Source organism: Vulpes vulpes, chromosome 2, assembly GCF_048418805.1.
Source record: "Vulpes vulpes isolate BD-2025 chromosome 2, VulVul3, whole genome shotgun sequence".
Lineage (NCBI taxonomy): Eukaryota > Metazoa > Chordata > Mammalia > Carnivora > Canidae > Vulpes > Vulpes vulpes.
Window position 1 is genome coordinate 23,925,259 of NC_132781.1, and position 23,409 is coordinate 23,948,667.

Here is a 23,409-nt window from a genome sequence, read left to right on the forward strand (position 1 = left end):
GGAAAAGTAGATCAGTGTGTTTCCCCCATTCCACGGATGAGGTAGGTGAGGCTGCCTTTCAGGCAGGGGAAGTGACTTGCCCAGGTCACACATACCTGAGTGACAGGCAGAGCCAGGGCCAAGGCTCTGAGCAGCGACAGGTCATTGCACTCTTGGTGCTTTTGCTGCCTTCCCAGGCCCAGGGCCCTGCAAATCTGCGGTTGCAGCCATGCAGTCGCCTTCAAGGATCTGTGCCTGCTGCGGGCCAGCTTCCCAGCTGGGGGCTGGAGGAACAAGCTGCATAGGACAGAGCCCACCTGGGTCTCTGGGCTGGAGGAAGAACACGAACACTGCGGGGGGGGAGCCACTTAGCACAGGGCCTGGGGGCACGGAGCGCTTCAGGAGATCCGTTGAACGTTCCGGGCCTAAGCGGCTGGGACTTGAGCGCAGACCCTGCTGGTCGCTCTGAGCTGCCTGCCAGCGCTGCCAGACGCCCTGTGAGTCCCATCCGGGCCATCGCCATCACCGAAGGCTTCCTGTAGGAGGGGACCTTTGAGCTGAGCCTTGAAGGATGGGTGGAATGTCCACGAGGGTCCAGAGGAGAGGAACGGGCTGGCGTTTCAGGCGGACGGGTGGACTCTTCCAGAAGGCGGTCTTTAAGGGCGAGCTGCGCGGCGCGCGGGGACTCGCCACACCGTGGGGGCCTCCAGGCCTCCGCTACTGCATAGAATTTGCCGACTATTAGCCACGAGGGGGCGGGGTGAGGCGGGGCGGCGCCGAGGTGGTGGGGTGGGGGGAGCCCAGGGAGCTTCATAAAGCCACAGCAAAGGCGCCGCGACGCTAGTGACAGCGGCCCGCTGGCGAGGGAGCCCGGGAGCTGCCGCGCGCCCGCCAGACGCGGGCGCAGGACCCAGGCGTCCGAGGCCGGGCTCCGCTGGGGGCCTCTGCCCCCGCCCCCGCCCCCGCGCCCGCGCCCGGGCCCCGCCCCCCGCGCCCCCGCGCCCGCCCCCGCGCGGAGAGCGGCCGGTCCCCGACGGCTGCGGGAAGGTGCCAGCCCGCCCCGGATGGGCATCGTGGCGCGGGGCTGCGGAGACATGCTGACGGGCACCGAGCCGATGCCGGCGAGCGACGAGGGCCGGGCGCCCGGCGCCGACCCGCAGAACCGCTACTTCTACCCGGAGCCCGGCGCCCAGGACGCGGCCGACCGTCGCGGGGGCGCCAGCCTGGGGGCGCCCTACGCCGGGGGCGCCCTGGTGCCCGCCCCGCCGGGCCGCTTCCTCGGAGCCTACGCCTACCCGCCCCGGCCCCAGGCGGCCGGCTTCCCCGGGGTGGGCGAGCCCTTCCCGCCCGCGGCGAGCGCCGAGGGCTACCAGCCCGGGGACGGCTACGCGGCCCCCGACCCGCGCTCCGGGCTCTACGCGGGGCCGCGCGAGGACTACGCGCTGCCGGCGGGGCTGGAGGTGTCGGGGAAGCTGAGAGTCGCGCTCAACAACCACCTGTTGTGGTCCAAGTTCAATCAGCACCAGACGGAGATGATCATCACCAAGCAGGGGCGGTGAGTGAGACGCGCGGCCGCCGACGCCGGCGCCGGGGAGCCTGGGACCCGCGCGCCCGCCGGACCGGGGCGGGGGTGGTCCTCTCTCCTCTCCTCTCCCCTCTCCCCTCTCCCCTCTCCCCTCTCCCCTCCTCCGCTCTCCCCTCTCCTCTCCTCTCCTCTCCTCTCCTCCCCTCTCCCCTCTCCCCTCTCCCCTCTCCTCTCCCCTCTCCTCTCCTCTCCTCTCCTCTCCTCTCCTCTCCTCCCCTCTCCCCTCTCCCCTCTCCCCTCTCCCCTCTCCCCTCTCCTCTCCTCTCTCCAGTCTAGACTTTGCTAGTGTCTCCCTGCGGCTCACAGTGGGGCTTAGGCTTTGGGGGAAGCGGGGAGGGAGTTGTAGCGCGGACAGGAAAGTTCTGGGGGCTGTTTTCTCCCAGAAAGTTACACCAACAGGCAGAACTCAGGAGGGAGATGGAGAGAGTGGGTGCAATGCGAAGTTACTTGAGGGAGAAGTTACCTCTGGTTTCACCCAGAATTGGGGTGTGCCCTTGCCCCACTTTCTACCTCGATGGGGGGGCCCCATGAGCAGAGGGGGGCTGCGTTTTGGATTTGATGGGGCAGGACCCCTCTTTGCCCCTATGTGTGGGGAGATGGGGGAGAGAGGGCAGGGTCCTGTGCTGTGGCCAGTAACCCAGCTCCACCCCCCCACCTCTCATACCCCCATCCCACCCCCACCTTTCTTACCCCCCCACCTCTCTTATCCCCACTCTACCCCCACCTCTCTTACTCCCACCCTCCCACCGCACACCTCTCCCAGGCTTTTTGCTGCTGTTGTGCACAGGTCAGTTTTGGGAGGTGGGTAAGCCCTAGGATTTGGTGACATGGAGGAGCAGTTGCCAAGTTTCCTTTCCGGTAGTACTTTGAGAGCTCATATGTCTGGTGTGAGTGTGTTTGGGGGGGATGGTAAAGTGTGTGGGGGGCACAGATCCCTTCTAGGCACAGGCCCCACCGGAGAGCACACATACCCATGGGCCTGAGTAGGTGAAGCTAACCCACCCGCCCCAGCTGGCAGCCAGTCTCACTCTGCTCCCTCCCAGGTCTGTCCCCTGAAAGTCTTGCCTCACCCTTGGCCAGATACTTTCCAGGGTAGGATCCAGCATTGGGAACCCATGGGTCCATGGCTCAGGGTCCCCTGAGCCCAGTGCAAGAGGGGTAGGGTTTGGGGCCAAGGGTACTGCTTCCGGGGAAAGAAAGAGAAACTTGCCACCGGTGCGGTATTTGTTTAGTAAGCAATGCCGAGTGGGCCCTGCCTGGGTCTGGCATGTGAAAGCCTGCACCCATCCCTCCCAGGAAGGGCCTGCTCAGCAGGGGACCAGGGAGGACCTCTGCGTGGAGGACCTGTGTCATCAGTGCGGCCAGGAGGAGTTGAAGGGCAGATACCCAGTGTGGGGCTTAGGAAAAGGGTAGGGAAGCCATGCAGGCCCAGGGGGATTGGCATTCCATCTAGGCATTGCTGGGACGTTCTTCCTTTCCAGGGATTTCTGTGGGGTGGCCTGGGATGGACTGATGGGTCCACCAACCACAAATAGCTCCAAGGGGCTGAGCTGTTCCTCTTTCTCTGGGATGAACTCAGGAAAGTTGGCCTTTTCTTTTCTGGTGTGGCCTTTATGCCCTCAGCCTTCTGATAATTCCTCTCTGCGTCCCCCCAACCCTAGCCCCCTCTGAGTGCTCCCAGGCACACAGCCCAGGCTTCTTAGTCCTCTCAGGTCTGAATTGGAGGGGACCCAGGAGATCCTCTCCAGTCCCCTTCCTTCACAGACAGGGAAATGGGCTCAGAGACAGGAAGAGACTCTTCCGAGGTTACACAGCACACCTGTCGCTGGCAGAACAGGCACCCGAACCCAGCCCCTCGAGGCCAGGAGTAAAAACAGCCGCCTCTGCTGTCCAACGGCCTTGATGCATTCAGAGTGCTTTCATTTCCATTCTTTCACCGTGTGCTCCGTACGTAGAGAGGTCTCCCCATTCACAGCTAGGGACACTGAGGCATGGGGACAGCTGGTGGCTTGTCCTCAGTCACACAGCAGACCTGAACTCAGGCCTCTTGGGTACTCAGGAAGCCCTCCCATCCTGGGGGCCTGGCCGAGGTCTCCCTACAACCTGCTGCCAGGGCCCTGCCCTTCAAGTCTTGAGGGGTGGGCTGGGCAGACCACTGGCCAGAACTTCAGGGATCCGGTGGGTGTGGGGCCGGCTGTGGGCTGCCCGCAGCCTGGTTAGGGGGTGTCTCACGGGGATGTGTCTCTGCAAGGTCACCGCCACTACCCCTGTGGCTTCCTTCTTTCCTTTATGTTCTTGCTGAATAATTCTCTCTTGACAAGTTTTGTTGTCTCCCCTTTAGATCCATACACTTATTTTCTTTTATTATGAAAAATTCCAATATGTACAAAAGTACAGAGAAAAACCTCACAGGCCTCCATCTACCCATCACCCAGCTTCAACAGTTGTTACCACTGGGCCAATCTTGTTTCTTCTTTATCCTTGCTTCTGCCTCCCACCGCCTAGTCTGCAATTGCATTGTGATGGTGTTAAGTATTTAGTAAGTAGATCCTAGGCATTATATTCCTTCATTTTTTTTTTTAGATTTTATTTATTTATTCATGAGAGACACAGAGAGAGAGGCAGAGACACAGGCGGAGGGAGAAGTAGGCTCCATGCAGGGAGCCTGATGTGGGACTTGATCCCAGGACCCCAGGACCACACCCTGGGCAGAAGGCAGGCGCTAAACCGCTGAACCACCCAGGGATCCCCTATTCCTTCATTCTTAAAATTTCTCTATGTAGATCTAAACATAGTTTTTTACAAGTCTATTTATTTATTTATTTATTTATTGGGGGGGTGAGGGAGAGAGAGAATCCTAAGCAGGCTTCACACCCAGCATGGGGCCCGACATGGGGCTCCATCTTATGACCCTGAGATCAAGACCTGAACCAAAATCAAGAGTTGGACACTCAACTGAGTCACCCAGGTCCCCTAAAAATGGCTTTTTAAAAGTAAACACAATATTGTTAGCAATACTGCGAAGAATTTCATAAATATCATCAAATTTCCCTGATCATTTCATAATTGTGTGTGTGTGTATGTGTGTTTCACAATCCTTATGCTTTCCATCTATCTGAGGGATGGCTTCCGACACCATGGGGTCCCCGTTGGAAGAGGGCAGTGGCCCCTCACCATTTTCTTTGGTCCCTCCCCTCAAATCAGACCTCAGAGGCCCTGTGGTGGGATGGAGGGGACAGAGAACACAGAGGCCCCTGTTCAGCCCCACCAGCCCACATCACCCAGGTACCTGAACCTGGGCTCCAGAGATCTGGGAACTCGGCGGCCATTTCCTTCTGCTACTGGCTTCTGAAGATCAAGGGCTCAGAGAACAGCACCCTTTCTCTCCCATTTGGAGGGCGGACTGTCCCTCTGTGGGTTCCAGTGACCTGCCAGTCACTACCACATCACCCACGGCCTTCTTCCTTTCTGAAAAATCCTCCTAGCCCAGGCCCACCCACAGCCCCACGGCCTTTTTGCCTTGGGCTGACTCACTCCCTCCCAAATCCTTCCTCTCCCACTCACCCAAGACCCCTCCTTCAGTATGGACAAGTGACATAGTCTGTCCTCCATGGGCAGCAACGGGATTGGGCATTGAGGGATGGCACTTCCCAGCACCAGAGCCTGACCCAGTCTCTGAGGTGGGGAGGAGAAAGTGAGACCCAATGTTGGACTGGACAGTTGGAAATGTTGGAGTTCCACTCTGCATGTTTGTGGAGATTCGGGGTGTCTACCCCGGACTTGTGCTGTGTTTTGGTGTGGTGCTGGGTGTGTGTGTGTGTGTGCTGTGAATGTGTCAGCGTGCATCGAAGAGTTGATGGTAGACGTTCTCAGTAGAGGAAGAGAGAGGCGGGCGTCTGTGTGTGTGGGTGTGTGGGTGTGCATTCGTTGCTGGCAATCCCCACTTTTCTGGGTGTGATTAGTTGATTATTATAATTAAGATAACTTTGGGTAGCTCTGTTGTTAAGAAGCTCAATTTGCATTTATGTGTGCATGTGTGAATTTAGCGGTCGAGAAAACAATACAGTGCCACCCTGTCCTCCATCATTGATCACTGGCCTCATAGCCATGGTGGCCTCCCCTTGCCTACATTCCTGACCTTGAGAACTTTTTAGATCTTTAAAACAATTTGTTTGTCTGTTTGTTTGTTTATTGAAGCTTGAAGCCTGCTTTAATTTGGACTTACTGGCTTCATTTCTCTTGGGGCAGATGAATACAGCTTTACTTTCTGTTGGCTATTTGCTAGCGGCTGTCCGATTTCTACTAAGTTGGGTCTGAGGTTGATGGAAGGAGGAGATCCTTTGATGCCTGAGCAGTTTACAGTTCGATAGGCCCGAGGCACTGCCGGAGTATCCTTCTGAAAGATGCTGCTAATTTACACCCCCCACGAAGAGTGTGTGAGAGCACCCATTTCCCCACAGACTCATTGGCATTAGATAATCAGTTTTAAAACATCTTGCCAACATGACTTAGAAAAAACTGCCTCCTTGTGATTTGTACGTGATGATGGTGAATTGGAGCGTATCAGAGGTGTTCAGGATAGGGCGGGGGTGTAGTATGATGACCCTGCGAGTCATTTCAAGATGGGACTATCTCATTTCAAGATGGGATAGTCCTGAGCAGCAGTGGAGGAATTTAGAGTCCTGGGCTCTGTCCTCTCAGGGCAGAATGATAAGTGGTCTTTCTGGAGAGCTTAGTTTGGCACCAGACCCTGTTCCTTCCCAGCAAAGTGTCATGTAAAGCAGGGGCTATTTTGGGATTCCAGCTGGCAGTGATTCTAGACTTTTAGGGTGAAACGAGACCTGTCTTCTCCTCTTCCTTTCCTCCATCCTCTTCCCGTGTCTCCTTCACTTCCCTCCACCAGAGATAAGCAGGGTAGAGAGATGAACACCACAGCATGGTTGCCGATGTCAGGAGACACAGACTCTGTTTCCCACCAAGGAGCGTCACCTCGGCTCTCCGATTCTTGTTTTCTTTGAGTATAAAATTGGAAATAACATTTTACATCTCAGGTGAACTGGCTGCTGCTAAGGAGAGGCACAATGAATATATCCTTTTCTTCCTTTATTCATACAAGTTTGGATAGGAACTGGTTATAATACAAAAAACCCGAGCAACCTGACCACTGTCATAGAATGAGTTGGTAGTAGAGATGCGTTGAAAATACTGTCCCAGCAGCCTTAATCGCTCCAGGTCCCATCCCTGACCTTTGATTTCTCAAGCCAACTGGCCCACTGAGCCCCTGAAACCCAGAGCCTGGAGCTAGAGCCTGGACTTTTGCTCGGGGTCCTTCCGCCAGGCGAGAGGGCCTTGATAGCTCTGGGCCTGCAAGAGGGTTGGGTGGAGGAGGGACCGGATGAGCTGAGTTTCACATCTTTCAAACTGCTTCACAGCTCTCAGAGGAAAAATGGATAAGAGTTCTTGTCTCCATTTTTGTGTGAAGAAGCAGGTTTGCTTTGGGAATTAACTTACTCCAGGGGATGGGGGCTATAGGGGCTATAGTGAGTCTCTTTTTTTTTTTCTCAGCATAGGAGAGTCTGGAGAAGACAGGACTGTGGGGAGACTTTCCCAAGGTTATTAATGGTGTTGCTCGGGGAGCTTCTGGGGACTAGGGTGCACCCCAAAGTATTCCTAGGCCTCTGGAACTCTCCCTCCTCCAGGTTTCCTGACTCATAGACTGGTGTCTTTCTTCCCATGACTTCTCGTAGGAGTTGGGGAGAAGTGTGTGGGAATGAAAAGTAGTTCTGATGAGGATTTGGGTCTGCCATCCTGAAAATTCTGTTCTTCCTCTTTGGGTTTGAAAAGAAAAGCTATCCCATTAGAATTAGCGATAGTATTGGTGTTGGTACTGGTGGTGGAAAGGATAATTGTAGTGATGGTGATAATGGAAGTGATGGTTTGGTGATGGGGGCAGTGATGGTAGAGGTGGTGGTTGTAGTGATGGTGATGGAGGGTGTTGATGGTGGTGATAGGTATAGTGATAGTGGTGATGGGGGTGGTGGTGGAGGTGGTGGTTGTAGTGATAGTGGTGATGGAGGGTATCCATGGTGGTGGTGGTTGTAGTGATGGTGCAGGTGAGGGTGGTGATGGTGGTTGTAGTGATAGTGGTGATGGGGGTGGTGATGGTGGTTGTAGTGACAGTGGTGATGAGGGGTGTTGGTGGAGGTGGTGGTTGTAGTGATGGTGAAGGTGGGGATGGTGATGTTGGTCGTCGTGATAGTGGTGATGGGGGGTGTTGGTGAAGGTGGGATTGTAGTGATGGTGCAGGTGGGGGTGGAGATGGTGGAAGTGACAGAGATGGTTGTGGTATGGAAGTGCTTCCTTCTCAGAATCTATTACACTGGCACAATGGAGGTTAGGGCAGCATCCCAACCTCAACTTCCTCCACTTTTCCTGGGAAGCAGGACTTTGAGTGTGAGGATTGTGCTTAACAGAACTCTTTCAGGTGGATGGGAAGTTCCATCTAGGATTTTGGGTACTTCTCTGAAGGCTCAGGCCTGGGGCAGGCCATACTACAGACACCAGGCCCGGGAGGATGGGGCAGGCTGAGGGTGGGTGCCACAGGGCTGGGAGTGTTAGCACGGTAATGGCCAGCTGCCATGGAAAGATGGGTCGGGGACCAAGACCACACCAGAGCTTGGAGGACTGAGGCATGAGGGCCTACAGGGAAGTGCCTGAGGGGGCTGGCTTGTGGCTTTGCTCCTCACCAGGAAGCAGACTAAGGTTAGCAACAGTGGCATGCAGCTAATATCTAGCAACTGACCCTCTGAGAGAAAAACATTGAGGGTCGCCTAGGTGGCTCAGTCAGTTAGGCATCTGCCTTTGGCTTGGGTCATGATCCTAGGGTCCTAGGATCGAGGCCCCCCCCCCCCCATTGGGCTCCCAGCAGGGAGTCTGCTTCTCTTTCTGTGTCTCTGCCTCTTTCTCTGTGTCTCTTTTGAATAAATAAAATCTTTTTTTAAGATTTTATTTATTTATTCACGAGAGACACAGAGAGAGAGAGAGGCAGAGACACAGGCAGAGGGGAGAAGCAGGCTCCACGCAGGGAGCCTGACATCGGATTCGATCCCCGGACCCCAGGGTCATGCCCTAGGCCGAAGGCGGTGCTCAACTGCTGAGCCACCCTGGCTGCCCAAATAAATAAAATCTTAAAAAGAAAAGAAAAGAAAAAGAACTGTCAATTTACTTGGCGAGGTAAAACTATCCCTCATGTTAGCTCACCCCACCAAAAAAAAAAAAAAGAAAAGAAAAGAAAAGAAAAGAAAAAAGAGAAACATTTAAAAAGCCCTGATTCACAGCATTTGCTGATTTCCGTGGTGTAAATACTCCCGTGATGGCTGATTTTGAGCTTCGCACGTGGTATCACTGAATGCAGAGTCGGGAAGAGCCAGGCAGTGGCTGTCTGGTATTTCTGTCATACAGGAACAAGAGGTGTAAGTCACCTCTAGAGCAGAGATGAGGGACACCTGGGTGGCTCGGTGGTTGAGAGTCTACCTTTGGGTCAGGGTGTGATCCCAGGGTTCTGAGATCGAGTCCCACATTGGGCTCTCCACAGGGAGCCTGCTTCTCCCTCTGCGTGTGTCTCTGCTTTTCTTTCTTTTTTTTTTTTTTAATTTTTATTTATTTATGATAGTCACAGAGAGAGAGAGAGAGAGAGAGGCAGAGACACAGGCAGAGGGAGAAACAGGCTCCATGCACCGGGAGCCTGACGTGGGATTCGATCCCGGGTCTCCAGGATCGCGCCCTGGGTCAAAGGCAGGCACCAAACCGCTGCGCCACCCAGGGATCCCTGTCTCTGCTTTTCTGTATCTCTCATGAATGGATAAATAAAATCTTTAAAAAAAAAAGAAAAAGAGCAGAGATGATAGTGAACTGTAGCAAATGAACTGAGAAGTGATGATTTTTGATGATTTAGTACCTTGGCTTATAATGTAATGTACTTAATTGTAAGTTTATATAATTAAATTTTTTTTAAGGATTTTATTTATTTATTCATGAGAGACACGCACACACACACACAGAGAGGGGCAGAGACACAGGCAGAGGGAGAAGCAGGCTCCATGCAGGGAACCCGGACGTGGGACTTGATCCCGGGTCTCCAGGATCAGACCCTGGGCTGAAGGCAGCGCCAAACCGCTGCGCCACCGGGGCTGCCCTAATTTAATTTTTAAAATATGGTGGTGTTTAAGAACTGGTTGGCACACTCCATTATCATTTCCAGTAGGTTCTTTCACCAGATGGAAGTGCCTCTAGGACACCACCGAAAGCCTTTGCGCAGGGTCAGCTGGCTGTGAGGTCGGGGGGCTGACAGATGCTGGGGGGTCTCTCTCTTTTCAGGCGGATGTTCCCGTTCTTGTCATTTACTGTGGCGGGGCTGGAGCCCACCAGCCATTACCGGATGTTCGTGGATGTGGTCTTGGTGGACCAGCACCACTGGCGGTATCAGAGCGGCAAGTGGGTGCAGTGTGGAAAGGCTGAGGGCAGCATGCCAGGTAGGAGTGCCCTGGGGAGCGGTGGGCACTCTTTCTCTCCGAGACTGGGCGCCCCCTGGTGGATCCAGGAGGAACCCCCAAGCCCCTGCCCCACCAGACCTAAGATTTAATTCCTGGTCTCACCCTTATCCCCTCCCGCTTCTCACTCCCATTCTGTTTGTCCTGTCTACTCTAGTCTGCTTTAACCTGTCTTCTACTCAGTTCTCTGCCCTATCCGGTCCTCCCCCTGCCACCCTAGAATGGGCGAAGAAGCCGCCCATCACCAGGGGCCTGGTCCCCAGGGGCTGCGTGCCAAAGAGGTTCACTGTCCACAGGAAACCGCCTGTACGTCCACCCAGATTCCCCCAACACTGGAGCGCACTGGATGCGCCAGGAAGTCTCGTTCGGGAAACTGAAGCTCACCAACAACAAAGGGGCCTCTAATAATGTGACCCAGGTGGGACTCCTTGCACCCTCCACCTCCCCTGACTGATTCTGTTCTGTGAAAGTCACTTTTCTTCTTCTCTGACTTTGGTTCTTTTTCCACTCACCTTGGGGGGGGGGTGTTGTGGAGATGAGGTGGGAGGGAGTGGACTCGCACGGGGTTGCATTCAGGATGGCATGGGCCAAGCCAGCCCTGGGGGTTTCTTCACTGAGCCCCAGGCCACTGTCACTGGTGCACCATGCTGGGCATAGAGTTGGTGCCAGTGGGCCCTCCCCGCCCAGAGAATGGATACCAAGTCTTTCCTAGTTGAGCAATACTGTTAACAGAGCCCCACCCCTGAAAAGCCCTGCTTGTGCTAATACCTTGGTCACAGTAGACATCCCGGGGTGGGAAACAGGCAAAGAGGGCAGAACTGGTGCCCTGGAGAGGCTGGGGACCAGAGCGGGAGGGCCTGGGGGAAGTTACCCGGTAGCAGGGCAGGGGAATGGACGTGATGACCTCAGGGTCCCCTCTAGCCTGGCCAGAGGGCTACAAGCATGCGGCTCTCTCTTAGATGATCGTGCTCCAGTCTCTCCATAAGTACCAGCCTCGGCTGCACATCGTTGAGGTGAACGACGGGGAGCCGGAGGCGGCCTGCAACGCTTCCAACACACACATCTTCACCTTCCAAGAGACCCAGTTCATTGCCGTGACCGCCTACCAGAATGCGGAGGTAAGGGCAGCTGGCGGGCCTGAGCTGCGAGGGGCAGGAACGGGACAGTGGGGTCCGCAGTCTTCCCTGGTGGGGAATTTGGAAGTTGCCTAGCCCCAGACTCAGGACTCAGGTGCCTCTGTTTCCCCTCTCTCTAGATCACTCAGCTGAAAATTGATAATAACCCTTTTGCCAAAGGATTCCGGGAGAACTTTGAGTCGTAAGTGCCACTGGTTCTAGCTCACCAAGGGCCTATGGAGGTTTGACTCCAAACACTGGAGCATGTCTCGTCTTTGCCCCTAGGGGGTGGGAGGAGGTGGGATGGATGCTGGAGGGCTGGCCAGGCACAGAGGGTCCAGGGAGGGACATGCAATAATAGGCAGGCTCACAGGTGACTGGTTCTCTTCGTGACCACTGTTTGTTTTGCCTTCTTTTTCTTCTTCTTTTTATTTTTTAGCATGTATGCATCTGTTGACACCAGCGTGCCCTCCCCGCCTGGACCCAACTGTCAATTGCTTGGGGGAGACCACTACTCTCCTCTCCTACCCAACCAGTATCCCGTTCCTAGCCGCTTCTACCCCGACCTTCCAGGGCAGGCCAAGGACGTGGCTTCCCAGCCCTATTGGTTAGGGGGCCCCCGGGACCACAGCTACGAGGCCGAGTTTCGGGCAGTGAGCATGAAGCCTGCCTTCCTGCCCTCCGCCCCTGGACCCACTATGTCCTACTACCGAGGCCAGGACGTCCTGGCGCCTGGAGCTGGCTGGCCAATGGCCCCCCAGTACCCTCCCAAGATGGGCCCAAGCGGCTGGTTCCGCACCATGCGGACTCTCCCCATGGAACCTGGTCCTGGAGCTTCAGAGGGACGGGGGCCAGAGGACCAGGGCTCCCCTTCGGTGTGGACTGAGATCACCCCCATCCGGCCAGAGTCCGGTGACTCAGGACTGGGTGAAGGAGACTCTAAGAGGAGGCGCATCTCCCCCTATCCTTCCAGTGGCGACAGCTCCTCCCCTGCTGGGGCCCCTTCTCCTTTTGATAAGGAAACTGAAGGCCAGTTTTATAGCTATTTTCCCAATTGAGCCGATGACATGACAGAAACCGTGTCATCGGGCTGGAGGACACCAGCTAATGCAGACAGCTGACTCTGGGCTGGGAGGCCCCAGCTCCCTCCGTCCCTTCTCCTTTTGTAGTTGGTTGAGGAAGAGCGGGGCTGAGAAGGCTTCTGGGGTTCCCTCGCTGCTTCGGGCCCACTGCGAAACCTGAGAGGCGTGTCCCCTGCCCCTTCCTCTGCCCTAACTACAGTCATTTACCTGGTGCTGCTTCTGGCTGTGGGTTCCCAGCTGGAGAACAGAAAACAGAACAAGAAGGTCTTGGACACAAAGGAGCTTCCCCTCGTCCGTGGGGTGGGGTGGGGGCCAGGTGGGGCAGGCTGGGAACTGGAGACTTGGCTGTCTTCCTTTGTAGAATGAACTTTGGGCATTTCTGTTTGTGTGTGTGTGAAAATAAAAATACCGTGGATTTTACACCAGCCGGCCAGCCAGCCAGGGTCGGCGACAGGACTCCGAGGACTTTGGGGCAGCTGGCCTGGGCCCCACCCGCTCAGAGACAGGGGGTCTCTAGGAAGGGGTTAGGAAGAGGGGGATGGTGCACACCTCAAGAAGCAATGTCTTGTGGGGGGGTTGGTTGTGTGTATGCGTGCGCGCTTTTTTTCCTTTTCCTTTTTTATTTTTTTTGGAACGGGGAGGCTATTTATTGTACAGAGAGTGGTGTCTGGATATATTTCTTTTGTCTTCATCACTTTCTGAAAATAAACATGAAACTGTAGAATGTGTCCTGCTTCAGTGCCCTGGAAGGGGACATGGATGGGGGACTCCACTGGGAAGTGCAAAGTGCACCATGGCTCTCCAGCAGCAGCTGAAGGCCCCAAGAACCTGAGCCTCCTAGGAATCCAGATTGGCCTCATTTAGGGGATAAATGGAGTGAAAGGCACGTCAATTCTACTTTGTAAGACATCTTGGGACAGAGAATGGCCCCTTCGTCTGTGTGGCACCCTGACCTGTGGAGGAGGGTAGGAGGGCAAGACCAAGGGACCGGGCTGGGAGGAGGCTGCGGGCTCTGCGGGGAAGAACAGCTTTGACTTCGCTTTGCATTTCTAGCTACTGTGGCTCTTTATCTTCATCTCAGGATTGTTCAAAGGTTAAAAGAGTAAATGTAAATTGGATAATATGAAATGATTGGTTGGTTGGTTTCATAGGTCAAGAACAGCCAAACGGGGCACCTGGGTGGCTCAGTGGTTGAACATCTGCCCTTGGCTCAGGGCATGATCCCTCCCGGGGTCCTGGGATCAAGTCCCACATCAGGATCCCGGTAGGGAGCATCTCCCTCTGCCTATGTCTCTGCCTCTCTCTGTATGTCTCTCATGAATAAATGAATAAAATCTTTTTTTTTTAAAGAACTAGTGAACATTGGCAATTTCATAAGATTCAAACTAGCACCTGTAAAGAGTTTAGAACAGGGCCAGATAAACAGTAAGCACTGTCTGTAAATGACTATTGTCATAATTCTCTAGTTCTGTTTTTCTCTTTCTCTTTATACACATACTGAATTGTGTTTGTAAAATGACACTGGCTTCTTTTAAAGAGTGTAAGCTTGAAAAAAAAAATAAATAAAGAGTGTAAGCAATGCAGAAAAGTAAAAAGACAGCAATAAATTCTCCCAAATCTTACCACCCATCAAAAATTATCATTAAATGTTAAATGGGTTAGATAGACAGAAATATATTTTTTATAACATTGGAATCATATGGGAAATGCTTTTTTTTTTTTAATTTATTTGTAAGTCATCTCTACACCCAACATGGGGCCCAAACTTATAACCCTGAAATCAAGAGTTGCATGCTCCACTGAATGAGCTGGCCAGGCTCCGCTGAAAATACTTTTTCTTAATGAAAACTAGTCTATTGAATTTTAGTTTACAGAATTTAATAATACAAAAATAACTTCATCAAGCAAACTGTCAAAAACTGAAAAACTCTCAAGCAAGCCAAGGGATCGCAGAACTCGAGGTAAAGTTTTGTTTTTGTTTTTTGTTTTTCACAATTAAAAGCTAGTTTCTGAAAGAGCTCCCTAAGGGTAAGAAAGGAGTTTATGGGAAAGGTTCAGAAGTTGGGATTACTCTGTTTGGGATTACACCCTAGTGTGGGGCATACCCAATTCTTTTTTTTTTTTTTTAAGATTTTATTTACTTATTCATGAGAGAGAGAGAGAGAGAGAGAGAGAGAGGCAGAGACACAGGCGGAGGGAGAAGCAGGCTCCATGCAGGGAGCCCGATGTGGGACTTGATCCCAGGACCCCAGGATCATGCCCTGGGCCAAAGGCAGATGCTAAACCGCTGAGCCACCCAGGCTGCCCAAAAGTGAGTTTTTTTTTTTTTTTTTTAAGATTTTTATTTATTTATTCATGAGAGAAAGAGAGGCAGAGACACAGGCAGAGGGAGAAGCCCCTGCTGGGAGCCCAATGCAGGACTTGATTCCAGGACCCCAGGAGCCAAAGGCAGACACCCACCCACTAAGCCACCCAGGTGCCCAGCATACCCCCATTCTAGTACAGGGGGTGTCATCATGGGCCATGGGGTGTTCCCTTCTGTTGTAGCTTGCAAAACTTCATGTCTCACACTTCACATCCCCTTCTCTCCTGGTCTCTATCTATAGGCCATTTTTCATCACTTTCTGGTCAGAACAAGGAAAACATAAGAAGACATATTTGGTTCCATCCTTCTTAGATATAGAAGCTCATACTTTTGTAAATGACATTAGGAGTTCTGTCATACTGTGCTCTGCATGCAGATTGCTCCTCCGCTGGCCTGGCTCTTTAGCTGTCACTCTCTGGAGTGCTTAAGTATTGGTATTAAATCAGACCTAGGGGCAGCCCGGGTGGCTCAGCGGTTTAGCGCCGCCTTCCGCCCAGGGTCTGATCCAGGAGACCACAGATGGAGTCCTGTGTCGGGCTCCCTGCCTGAAGCCTGCTTCTCCTTCAGCCTGTGTCTCTGCCTCTCTCTCTGTGTCTCTCATGGATAAATAAATAAAATCTTTTTTAATAAAAAAAATAAATTGTACCTATCTCCCTTTTTGGCCACTGTTTTTATTTTTATTTTTTTAGGGCTTTTTTTTTTTTTTTCATAATCTCTACACCTAACACCCAACGTGGGGCTCAAACTCATGAACCTGAGATCAAGAGTTGCATGCTTTTTCAAATGAACCAGTGAGGCACCCATCCCCCACTGTTTTTAAATGGTTTTTGTTCACTTCACTAGATATAAGTGAAGGGAGTTGTATTTTATACACTTTACTTTTCCCAGAAGTGTGGGGGCATATGTTTTGATGCTTTGTTATTTGACTCATAAAGATTCACTACTATTTTCTGTTCACTATTAAATGTACCACTTACTGAAAAGGTACTGAAAATACCAAAATATATCTTTTTTTTTGAAAAGATTTTATTTATTTATTCATTATATATATGTAAGCTCTTTATATATATATAATTTATATATGTGTGTGTGTATATATATATATATATATATATATATATATATATATATATAAATTATTTACCCCAGTGTGGGACTCAAACTCACAACCCTAAGGTCAGTTGCATACTCAACTGACTGAGCCTTCCAGGCACCCCTTCAGTTCTTTTTTAATCCCCACAGATTATACTCCTGTATCACTTTGTTGAGATAGTAGTTGCTTGGGTTTAACTTTATGTCACCATTCTCTTTGTTCACTATTCCTTTTTGCATTTCTGCCTTTTTCCTGGAATCACTTTCCTACTTTTTAAACTAAATCCTTTTTAACTTCCTATTGGGCGGTTTCTTTGTAAATTCCACATAAACGTGTTTGTTACAAAGATTATTATTTTCCCATCTTTATTGGGTGGTATTTTGCTGAGTAAACAATTTTAAATGGATAATAATTTCTTCTTATTTTACGGAAGTTATTCCACTGTCTTCTGGCTTCTGTTGTGAAATCTGCTGCTACCCTAATTATCATTCTTTTGTAGGTTATCTTTTTCTTTCTGCTTTCCAGATCTTCTAGTTATATATGATGTGCAACAGATTTGCTATGATGTGACAAGGTATGCCTTTATTTTTCTTGATCATATTTGGGATACGTTTTACTTCCTGAATCCGTATATTCATGGTTTTCACTAATTCTTAAATTTCCCAATCATTATCTCTTTAAACCTTACTTCTTTGTATTCCCTCCAAATTCACCCTTTGGAACTCCATTCAGATGGATGCCAGACATTCTCATTCTATTATTATTCATGTTTCACAACTCTCTATTATGTTTTTCCTCCTCATCTTCCTATGCTGCATGTATAAGTTCTCGAGATCTCTTTTAGTTCAATTCTACTTTCAACAGTATCTAATGTGCTAATTAGCCCACTCATTAAAATTTATTTTCACAGTTTATGAGGTACTTTTCATAGTTCTTTTGTACATCTCCATTAAGTTTTTTTAATGTTATACTTTGCATTTTTTAGTTCTTAATTTTTTATTATTTTTAAGTAATCTCTACACCTAACATGGGGCTCAAACTCATAACCCCAAAGTCAAGAGTTGTAAGCTCTTCTGACTGAGCCAGCCAGGCACCCCATGCTTTGCATTTCTATGAGTTCTATTTTCTCCCCAAACTGTATAATCCTGATGATTTCCTGATGCATGTTTTCCCTTATACCTGCATTCTTTATTTCTGTAAACATTCTACACACAACCATTCTGTCTTTGTATTTGAGAATTCCAGATAGTACTTAGAGGGTGTTTATGGAGGGTTTGGCAGGAGTGTTCTCTAAATAAATTGATTCTTCTGATTATCACTCATATGGATTTGCCTTTTTGTACACTTGGTGGTCTTTGTAAGGTCACGTTTGATTTTTAAGCCATAGGTTTTGGAAGACTAACTTGGGGAAGCTTTCTTCCACAGATGCTGTCTCTAATTCAACAGATGGAGAACATCAAATTATGGCTGGACTTTGCCCTCCAGCAATGTAGTCAAACTTCTTGGCTCAGGGCTCCAAAAGAGTGAGACAGGAGCTTCCAGGCCTCCAGAGGGCAGGTCTGGAACTGAAACAGCATCACTCCCATGACATTCTATTAGTCAAGGCCAGCACACATACAAGGAGAGGGGAAATAATTTTCATGCTGTATGATAGCAGTGGAATGTACTGCCTAGCCATTATCCTAGGATTTTTCCTTCACCATCAGTCTGAGGATTTCCTTTCATGTCTCTCTCTCTTTTTAAAAAATTATTCATGAGAGACACAGAGAGAGGCAGAGACATAGGCAGAGGGAGAAGCAGGCTCCCCATGTGGAGCTCGACGTGGGACTCCATCCCAGGATTCTGGGATCATGCCCTGAGCCAAAGGCAGATGCTCAACCACTGAGCCATCCAAGTGTCTCTCTTGTGTTGGATCTCCTATATCTTGGACCACATGTCCTTTTGTTTGTTTATTTGTTCTTTTATTTTTCTGAGGAGCTTTTTGGTACACAGGAGATAAAAATTCTGAGTTTTTAACATGTCCAAAAATGCCTGTATTTCACTTGCACATCTGAGTGATAGCTTATTGGGTATAAAAGCTTTGGTTGGAAATAATTTCTTCTTGGAATTTTCAAGGCATTTCTCCTTTGTCCATTTCTCCATTTTAATTTTCACTATTGCCCTTAAAAAGTCTGGTGTCATTTTGATTAGTGATTCTTTGTGTTATGTTTTTGTATCTTCTCCTTAATTCCAGTGCTTTGGATATTCCAGATTATATGATTTATTTTTTTTAATTTTTTAAAAAGATTTTATTTTTATTTATTTATTCATGATATACATAGAGAGAGAAAGAGGCAGAGACACAGGCAGAGGGAGAAGCAGGCTCCATGCCGGGAGCCCGATGTGGGACTCAATCCCAGGACCCCTGGATCGTGCCCTGGGCCAAAGGCAGGTGCTAAACCGCTGAGCCATCCAGGGATCCCCATGTTTATATGATTTAGTCTAAAGTATTTTCCCTCCATGTATTATTCTGGGGCACTGAATAAGATCTATCAATTCAGAGACTTTGTTCTTCATTCATAGAAAGTTTCCCTTTTATCCATTCCTTTTTCCTTGATTCTTTTTTTTTTTTTTTTTTTAAGCAATCTATGCCCAATGTGGGCTTGAACTCATGACACGGGGATCAAGAGTAGCATGCTCTATCAACTGAGCTAGTCAGATGCCCTTTTCCTCGACTCTCTTTAATCACATGGTAGATATCTTTACCTGATTCTTTAATTTTATTTCCTAACTTTAATTTTTCTCTATTATTATTTTTTAGAGACTTTCTACTCTTTGTCTTCTGATTCTGTTGACTTTTAAATTCTCTTATCTTTTTTTAAAGATTTTATTTATTTATCCATGGGAGACAAAGAGAGAGGCAGAGACATAGGAAGAGGGAGAAGTAGCCCAATGTGGGGCTCAATCCCAGCACCCCAGGATCACGACCTGAGTCAAAGGCAGATGCTCAACCACTGAGCAACCCAGGTGCTCCTCTTACCGCGTTTCTAATTCTGAAAATTCTTTCTTCTTCTCCAAATATTTTTATACTTGTTTTATGGATGAAAGATCTTCTCATATCTCTAAATATATTAATTGGAAGAGGGAGTTTTTTGTTTGTTTGTTTGTTTTTGCTTCCAGTATCTCTGTTTTTCCAATTCTATTTATCTGCTTGTTTAGACTCTTTCATATTGGAGGTTTTGCTCAAATATTTGATGATCCTTGACTGTTCATGTTTCAAAACAAAACATAATAATAGTAATAATAATAATAATAACAACAGTAACAATAATAACAATTTTTAAAAAGAACAAGGCACTAGAGCTTGCACAAAAGCTATTTTGTGTGTATGGGGGAGAGACTAATCAACCCTTGAGCTTCACTTCAGGTGACACAAAAGGATGATCAGATGGGGGAACTGCTAATGATGTGCTGCAAACAGCTTGCAAAAAAGTTAAATGTGCACCTATTTCCTATTTTCCTTTTTTTTTTTTTTTTTTTCCTATTTTCAGTGACATCACGTTGGGAGGTTGAAATTGTCCATGGACATTTCAAGGGACATCAGCAAATGCTACAAGTGAGGGCACACTTCCTCCCAGATTGCTGGTTGTTAAATATTTATTGCCACACCACCAGGAATTGATTTATTAGGTTGGGGCCTTCACAATGAAACTGAGAGGACTGCAGAGAGGTCTTTTCTTCTAAGATATTATTTAGTTCTCCTTTCAAATTTTTCCCTGGCTGACAGCACTCTAAAAATGAGATATGAAAAGAGAAATTGGAGGTCCAATTTTTTCTTTTACAAATATTTTGCTTAACTTTGACTCACCTTTCTCAGCCACTGTCTTTGGCATGCCCAAGTCCCATGCATGTTCTCATTTTCTTTAGACAATAATACTGTTCTTCTATGACATATATGCCTGCTCAGGGTAGGAAGCAGTCATGGACACCTCAATACCCATAATTTTAGACTTTTAGCCAACCTACCAATTTTCAGCATCATACCTCAACTCCACTTGCCACTGTGCCTGATACTCCCAAGTCCTGAGCCTCTTATGAAATATTTAGTGGTAAATCAGCTCACCTATTGCTAATCCTATTTGTAGGCATTTCAGGGTGTAGCTACATTTTAGGTTGTTGTTCATTTTGCTTAATCAGATGTTAATCCTCCATCTGCTACCTATATTCCTAAAATTCATTGAAATTTGTTGTCTGCTTCTCTTTCCTCTGGTATCCTCTTTGTTTCTGTAGTTCCATACGTTAAGAACATTCCTATATTATTGTGTTTGTAACCAATATACAAAATTTATTTATTTATTTATTTATTTATTTATTTTCAAATTTTAAACTAAATACTCTTCATTGATCTTGAATGAAAACTTGTAAATCTTTCAGCCTTCATAAGTTGGCCTCCCTCCTCCCCTATTTTCGGAAAATTTTATTTAATTTTGTCTCTGATTACCTCTTATCCAGTTAGTATTTATTTTTCAGGGATATGTGTAATTCTTTGGCTTGCTCTCAACCATTTGTTCTCTTCCTATTCCTTTATTTTCATCTTTTAAAACTTATCTTCTGTGCTCTAGGAAAGAATTTCAAATTTATCTTAGTAACTGAATATTAACTTGGGGATGATTGAAGACTAATTTCTAAGGAGACAATGATCCAGAAGTTTAAATGCCTGTATTTATGATTTACACAAATGCCTTGTGTCTATGGTTATAGCTATTTCTTAGTTTATTGTTTTATAAGAGCTAATAATAACAAGAGTTATAAATAGCTGGGTTTATTTTTTTTAATTAATTTTTATTGGTGTTCAATTTACCAACATACAGAAAAACACCCAGTGCTCATCCCGTCAAGTGTCCGCCTCAGTGCCCATCACCCATGCCCCTCCAACACCCGCCCTCCTCCCCTTCCACCACCCAACAGCTGGGTTTAAAAGTAACTGTTGGAATTAAGAGGTGAAACCAGATTAAGCACTAGTTTAGTCTTTTCTCACACTCAGCCAAACCCAGCTTGTATGAATTACTTATACTTAAGTTACCAATGGTTTCTCCAAGTAGGAAAATGGGATACAGGAATTATTGCAGGAAATATTTAAGAAAACACAACTGCCTATGCTCATATCATTATATGACAAGTATCCTTTTTTAAAAAAAGAAAGTTTTATTTATTTAAGTAATCTCTACACCCAATGTGGGACTTGAAGTCTACGCTGAGATCAAGAGTCACATACTCTTCTGACTGAGCCAGCCAGGTACTCCTTATGACAAGTATACTTATCTGATGAAAGAGAAATTGTGGCATAGATATGTGGCTGAATCATATCCAAACACATCAAATCAGAATGGTCTTTCACTACAGTTACTTAGTTTTCCTTCAATTCAGTTGTGCTCTTTAGAGCCTTCATTGAGAGTTTAAATTCTGTGACTGAATTTTAGTTTTTTTTTTTTCAATTTTGTGTTATGTCATCTCTCTCTCCTTTATCCCGGCGTATATTTTTGTATCTCAATTCCCTCCTAAGGATATCTTTTATTTCTTTGAAAATGCTGAATAGTTCCCTGGAATGTTCTTTTGGATCTTGAAAAGGCAAGGCAATTGAGTGAAGCAACTTACTAATTGATATTATTAACCAAATCAGGGACGCCTGGGTGGCTCAGAGGTTGAGCGTCTGCCTTCCGCTCAGAATGTGATCCCGGGGTTCCCACAACAGGCTCCTCACAGGGAGCCTGCTTCTCCCTCTGCCTGTGTGTCTCTGCCTCTCTCTCTGTGCCCCTCGTGAATAAGTAAAAATAAAATCTTTAAAAAAATAAAATAAACTCTTTTTTAAAAAAAACTATAAGTCAGTCAAATGAGTAGTTGAACTTTGGGGGCAGAATAATAGATATTGTATCTTTAGATTATACTCCTCCTTTATGAAAACTCTACCTGCACTCCCTTCTTTCCAGTGATCAGCCCCTGAAGACCATGTTATATGATGTGACCCTGCTCTACCTCAGACCTCATCACAGCTATTTGGAAGAAGGTTGACACATGAAGGAATTGAGGGTAGGGGTCATTAGTTTGGGATATCACTTCAGTTTGGGTTGTATAAATTCTGGTGCAATAGGGAAGCTCAGTATATGAAGATATACTGAGAATGCAGAGAATGCAGTTTGAGGGGACAGGAGCAGGTGATGTGTGAAGAGATAAAGTAATAAAATATGAGAGAGGAAGTGAGTGATTGTTAGAGTGAGAGTAAGGAAGAACTTCCTGGTTCCAGTTCCTCTGAAGGTCCTACTAAACCTCCTCTCTTCCTCTGAGCCATACCCACGTGTTAACTATTTCCTTTTAGTTCGGAGTGGGAGTCTGGGACTACTAAGGGAACTCTGATTAAGACATCCATTCCAAGTCATAACAAGCAAATCACATCATTGTGAGTAAGAGGATGAAGAAAATGCTGCACATTCAGTTCCTATAGTGGGAGGATGTATATCCAGCTCATCCCGATGATTAGGAAACAAGGTGAAAAGGTGTGGGAGTGGGTTAGGGTGGGGGGACAGAGACCATATCCTCATTTTGCCCCTGTGGAAATTATTTTTTGATCAGTGAGAAGGTTGATCCTGTCATTCCTAGGTCTTAGTGAAGTATTAAAGTGCAAGTTCTGTATGAGTAGCAAAAGCTTGTAAAGCTTAGCTTATGGCCAATTCTTGTTCACGGAGTTAAAGATGAGAGAAAGCAAAACTTCTAGCTTGGTGGTGAGGACCACAACCATAGTTTGAAGTGGAGGGTACTATTAGAGCCTGCTGCCTACCTGTTCCTCATGTTCAATCCCAGCCAGAGAAACCTAGGGTTGCAGGTCATTGAAAAAGCAGTGGGTGTACATTTGGATGGATGCTGTGGCTTTGGAGGAACAATAGACTGACTACCTTGTAAAAACAGAGAAGACTGACTAAGATTCACTTGGATGGAAATCAAGCCTTGGGCTGACAGCAGGTTGGTAGGGACCAGAGGGCACTTGAACATCACCAGGGCCAGGAAAGTTTCTTGGATGCTGTACTATAGCATCTTTGACAGCTTTGTCCTTTTGAAATTTGAAATTATGAAAAATTTCAAACATACAAAAAACTCTCAAATTTAATAATTATTAACATTTTCCCATGTTGCTGCATCTATTTTTTCAGATGCATTTTAAAGTTTATTATGAACCTCATGAGAGTTCACCTCCAAAAATTGTGGTTTGCATCTCTTAAAAATAAGGATATTTGGGGGACACCTGTCTGGCTCAGTCGGTAGAGCATGCAACTCAGTCTCAGGGTTTTAAGTTTCAGCCCCATATTGGATGTAAAGATTACTTAAAAATAAAATCTTTTTGATATTTATTTATTAATATTTTATTTATTTATTCATAAAAAACACAGAGGGGCGGGGGAGACACAGGCAGAGGGAGAAGGAGGCTCCATGCAGGAAGCCCGATGTGGGACTCGATCCCTGGACCTCAGGATCACTACCTGAGCCAAAGCCAGCCTCTCAACCACTGAGCCTCCCAGGCATCCCCAAATTTTGTTATATATTCAGGAGAGACACACAGAGAGACACAAACATAGGCAGAGGGAGAAACATGCTTCTTGTGGGGAGCCTGAT

The 23,409-nt window shown here is 47.9% G+C and overlaps 1 protein-coding gene across 1 annotated transcript; it reads left to right on the top strand.

Moving 5' to 3' along the window:
- Window positions 1-921: 921 nt before the first annotated feature.
- On the top strand, window positions 922-13,026 carry TBX21 (T-box transcription factor 21). The gene is made up of 6 exons (XM_072747393.1): window positions 922-1,534; window positions 9,941-10,095; window positions 10,410-10,531; window positions 11,073-11,231; window positions 11,369-11,430; window positions 11,668-13,026. The coding sequence occupies exons 1-6, from the start codon at window positions 1,044-1,046 to the stop codon at window positions 12,284-12,286; spliced, it is 1,608 nt and encodes a 535-aa protein (XP_072603494.1). The 5' UTR covers window positions 922-1,043; the 3' UTR covers window positions 12,287-13,026.
- The last annotated feature ends 10,383 nt before the right edge of the window (window positions 13,027-23,409 follow it).

Excerpts from the sequence above, each read along its gene's own strand:
- TBX21 (XM_072747393.1), top strand. The coding sequence starts at position 1,044 with ATGGGCATCGTGGCGCGGGGCTGCGGAGACATGCTGACGGGCACCGAG. Across the intron at positions 10,096-10,409 it reads GGCTGAGGGCAGCATGCCAG|GAAACCGCCTGTACGTCCAC; the intron begins GTAGGAGTGCCC and ends CACTGTCCACAG. Across the intron at positions 10,532-11,072 it reads CCTCTAATAATGTGACCCAG|ATGATCGTGCTCCAGTCTCT; the intron begins GTGGGACTCCTT and ends GCTCTCTCTTAG.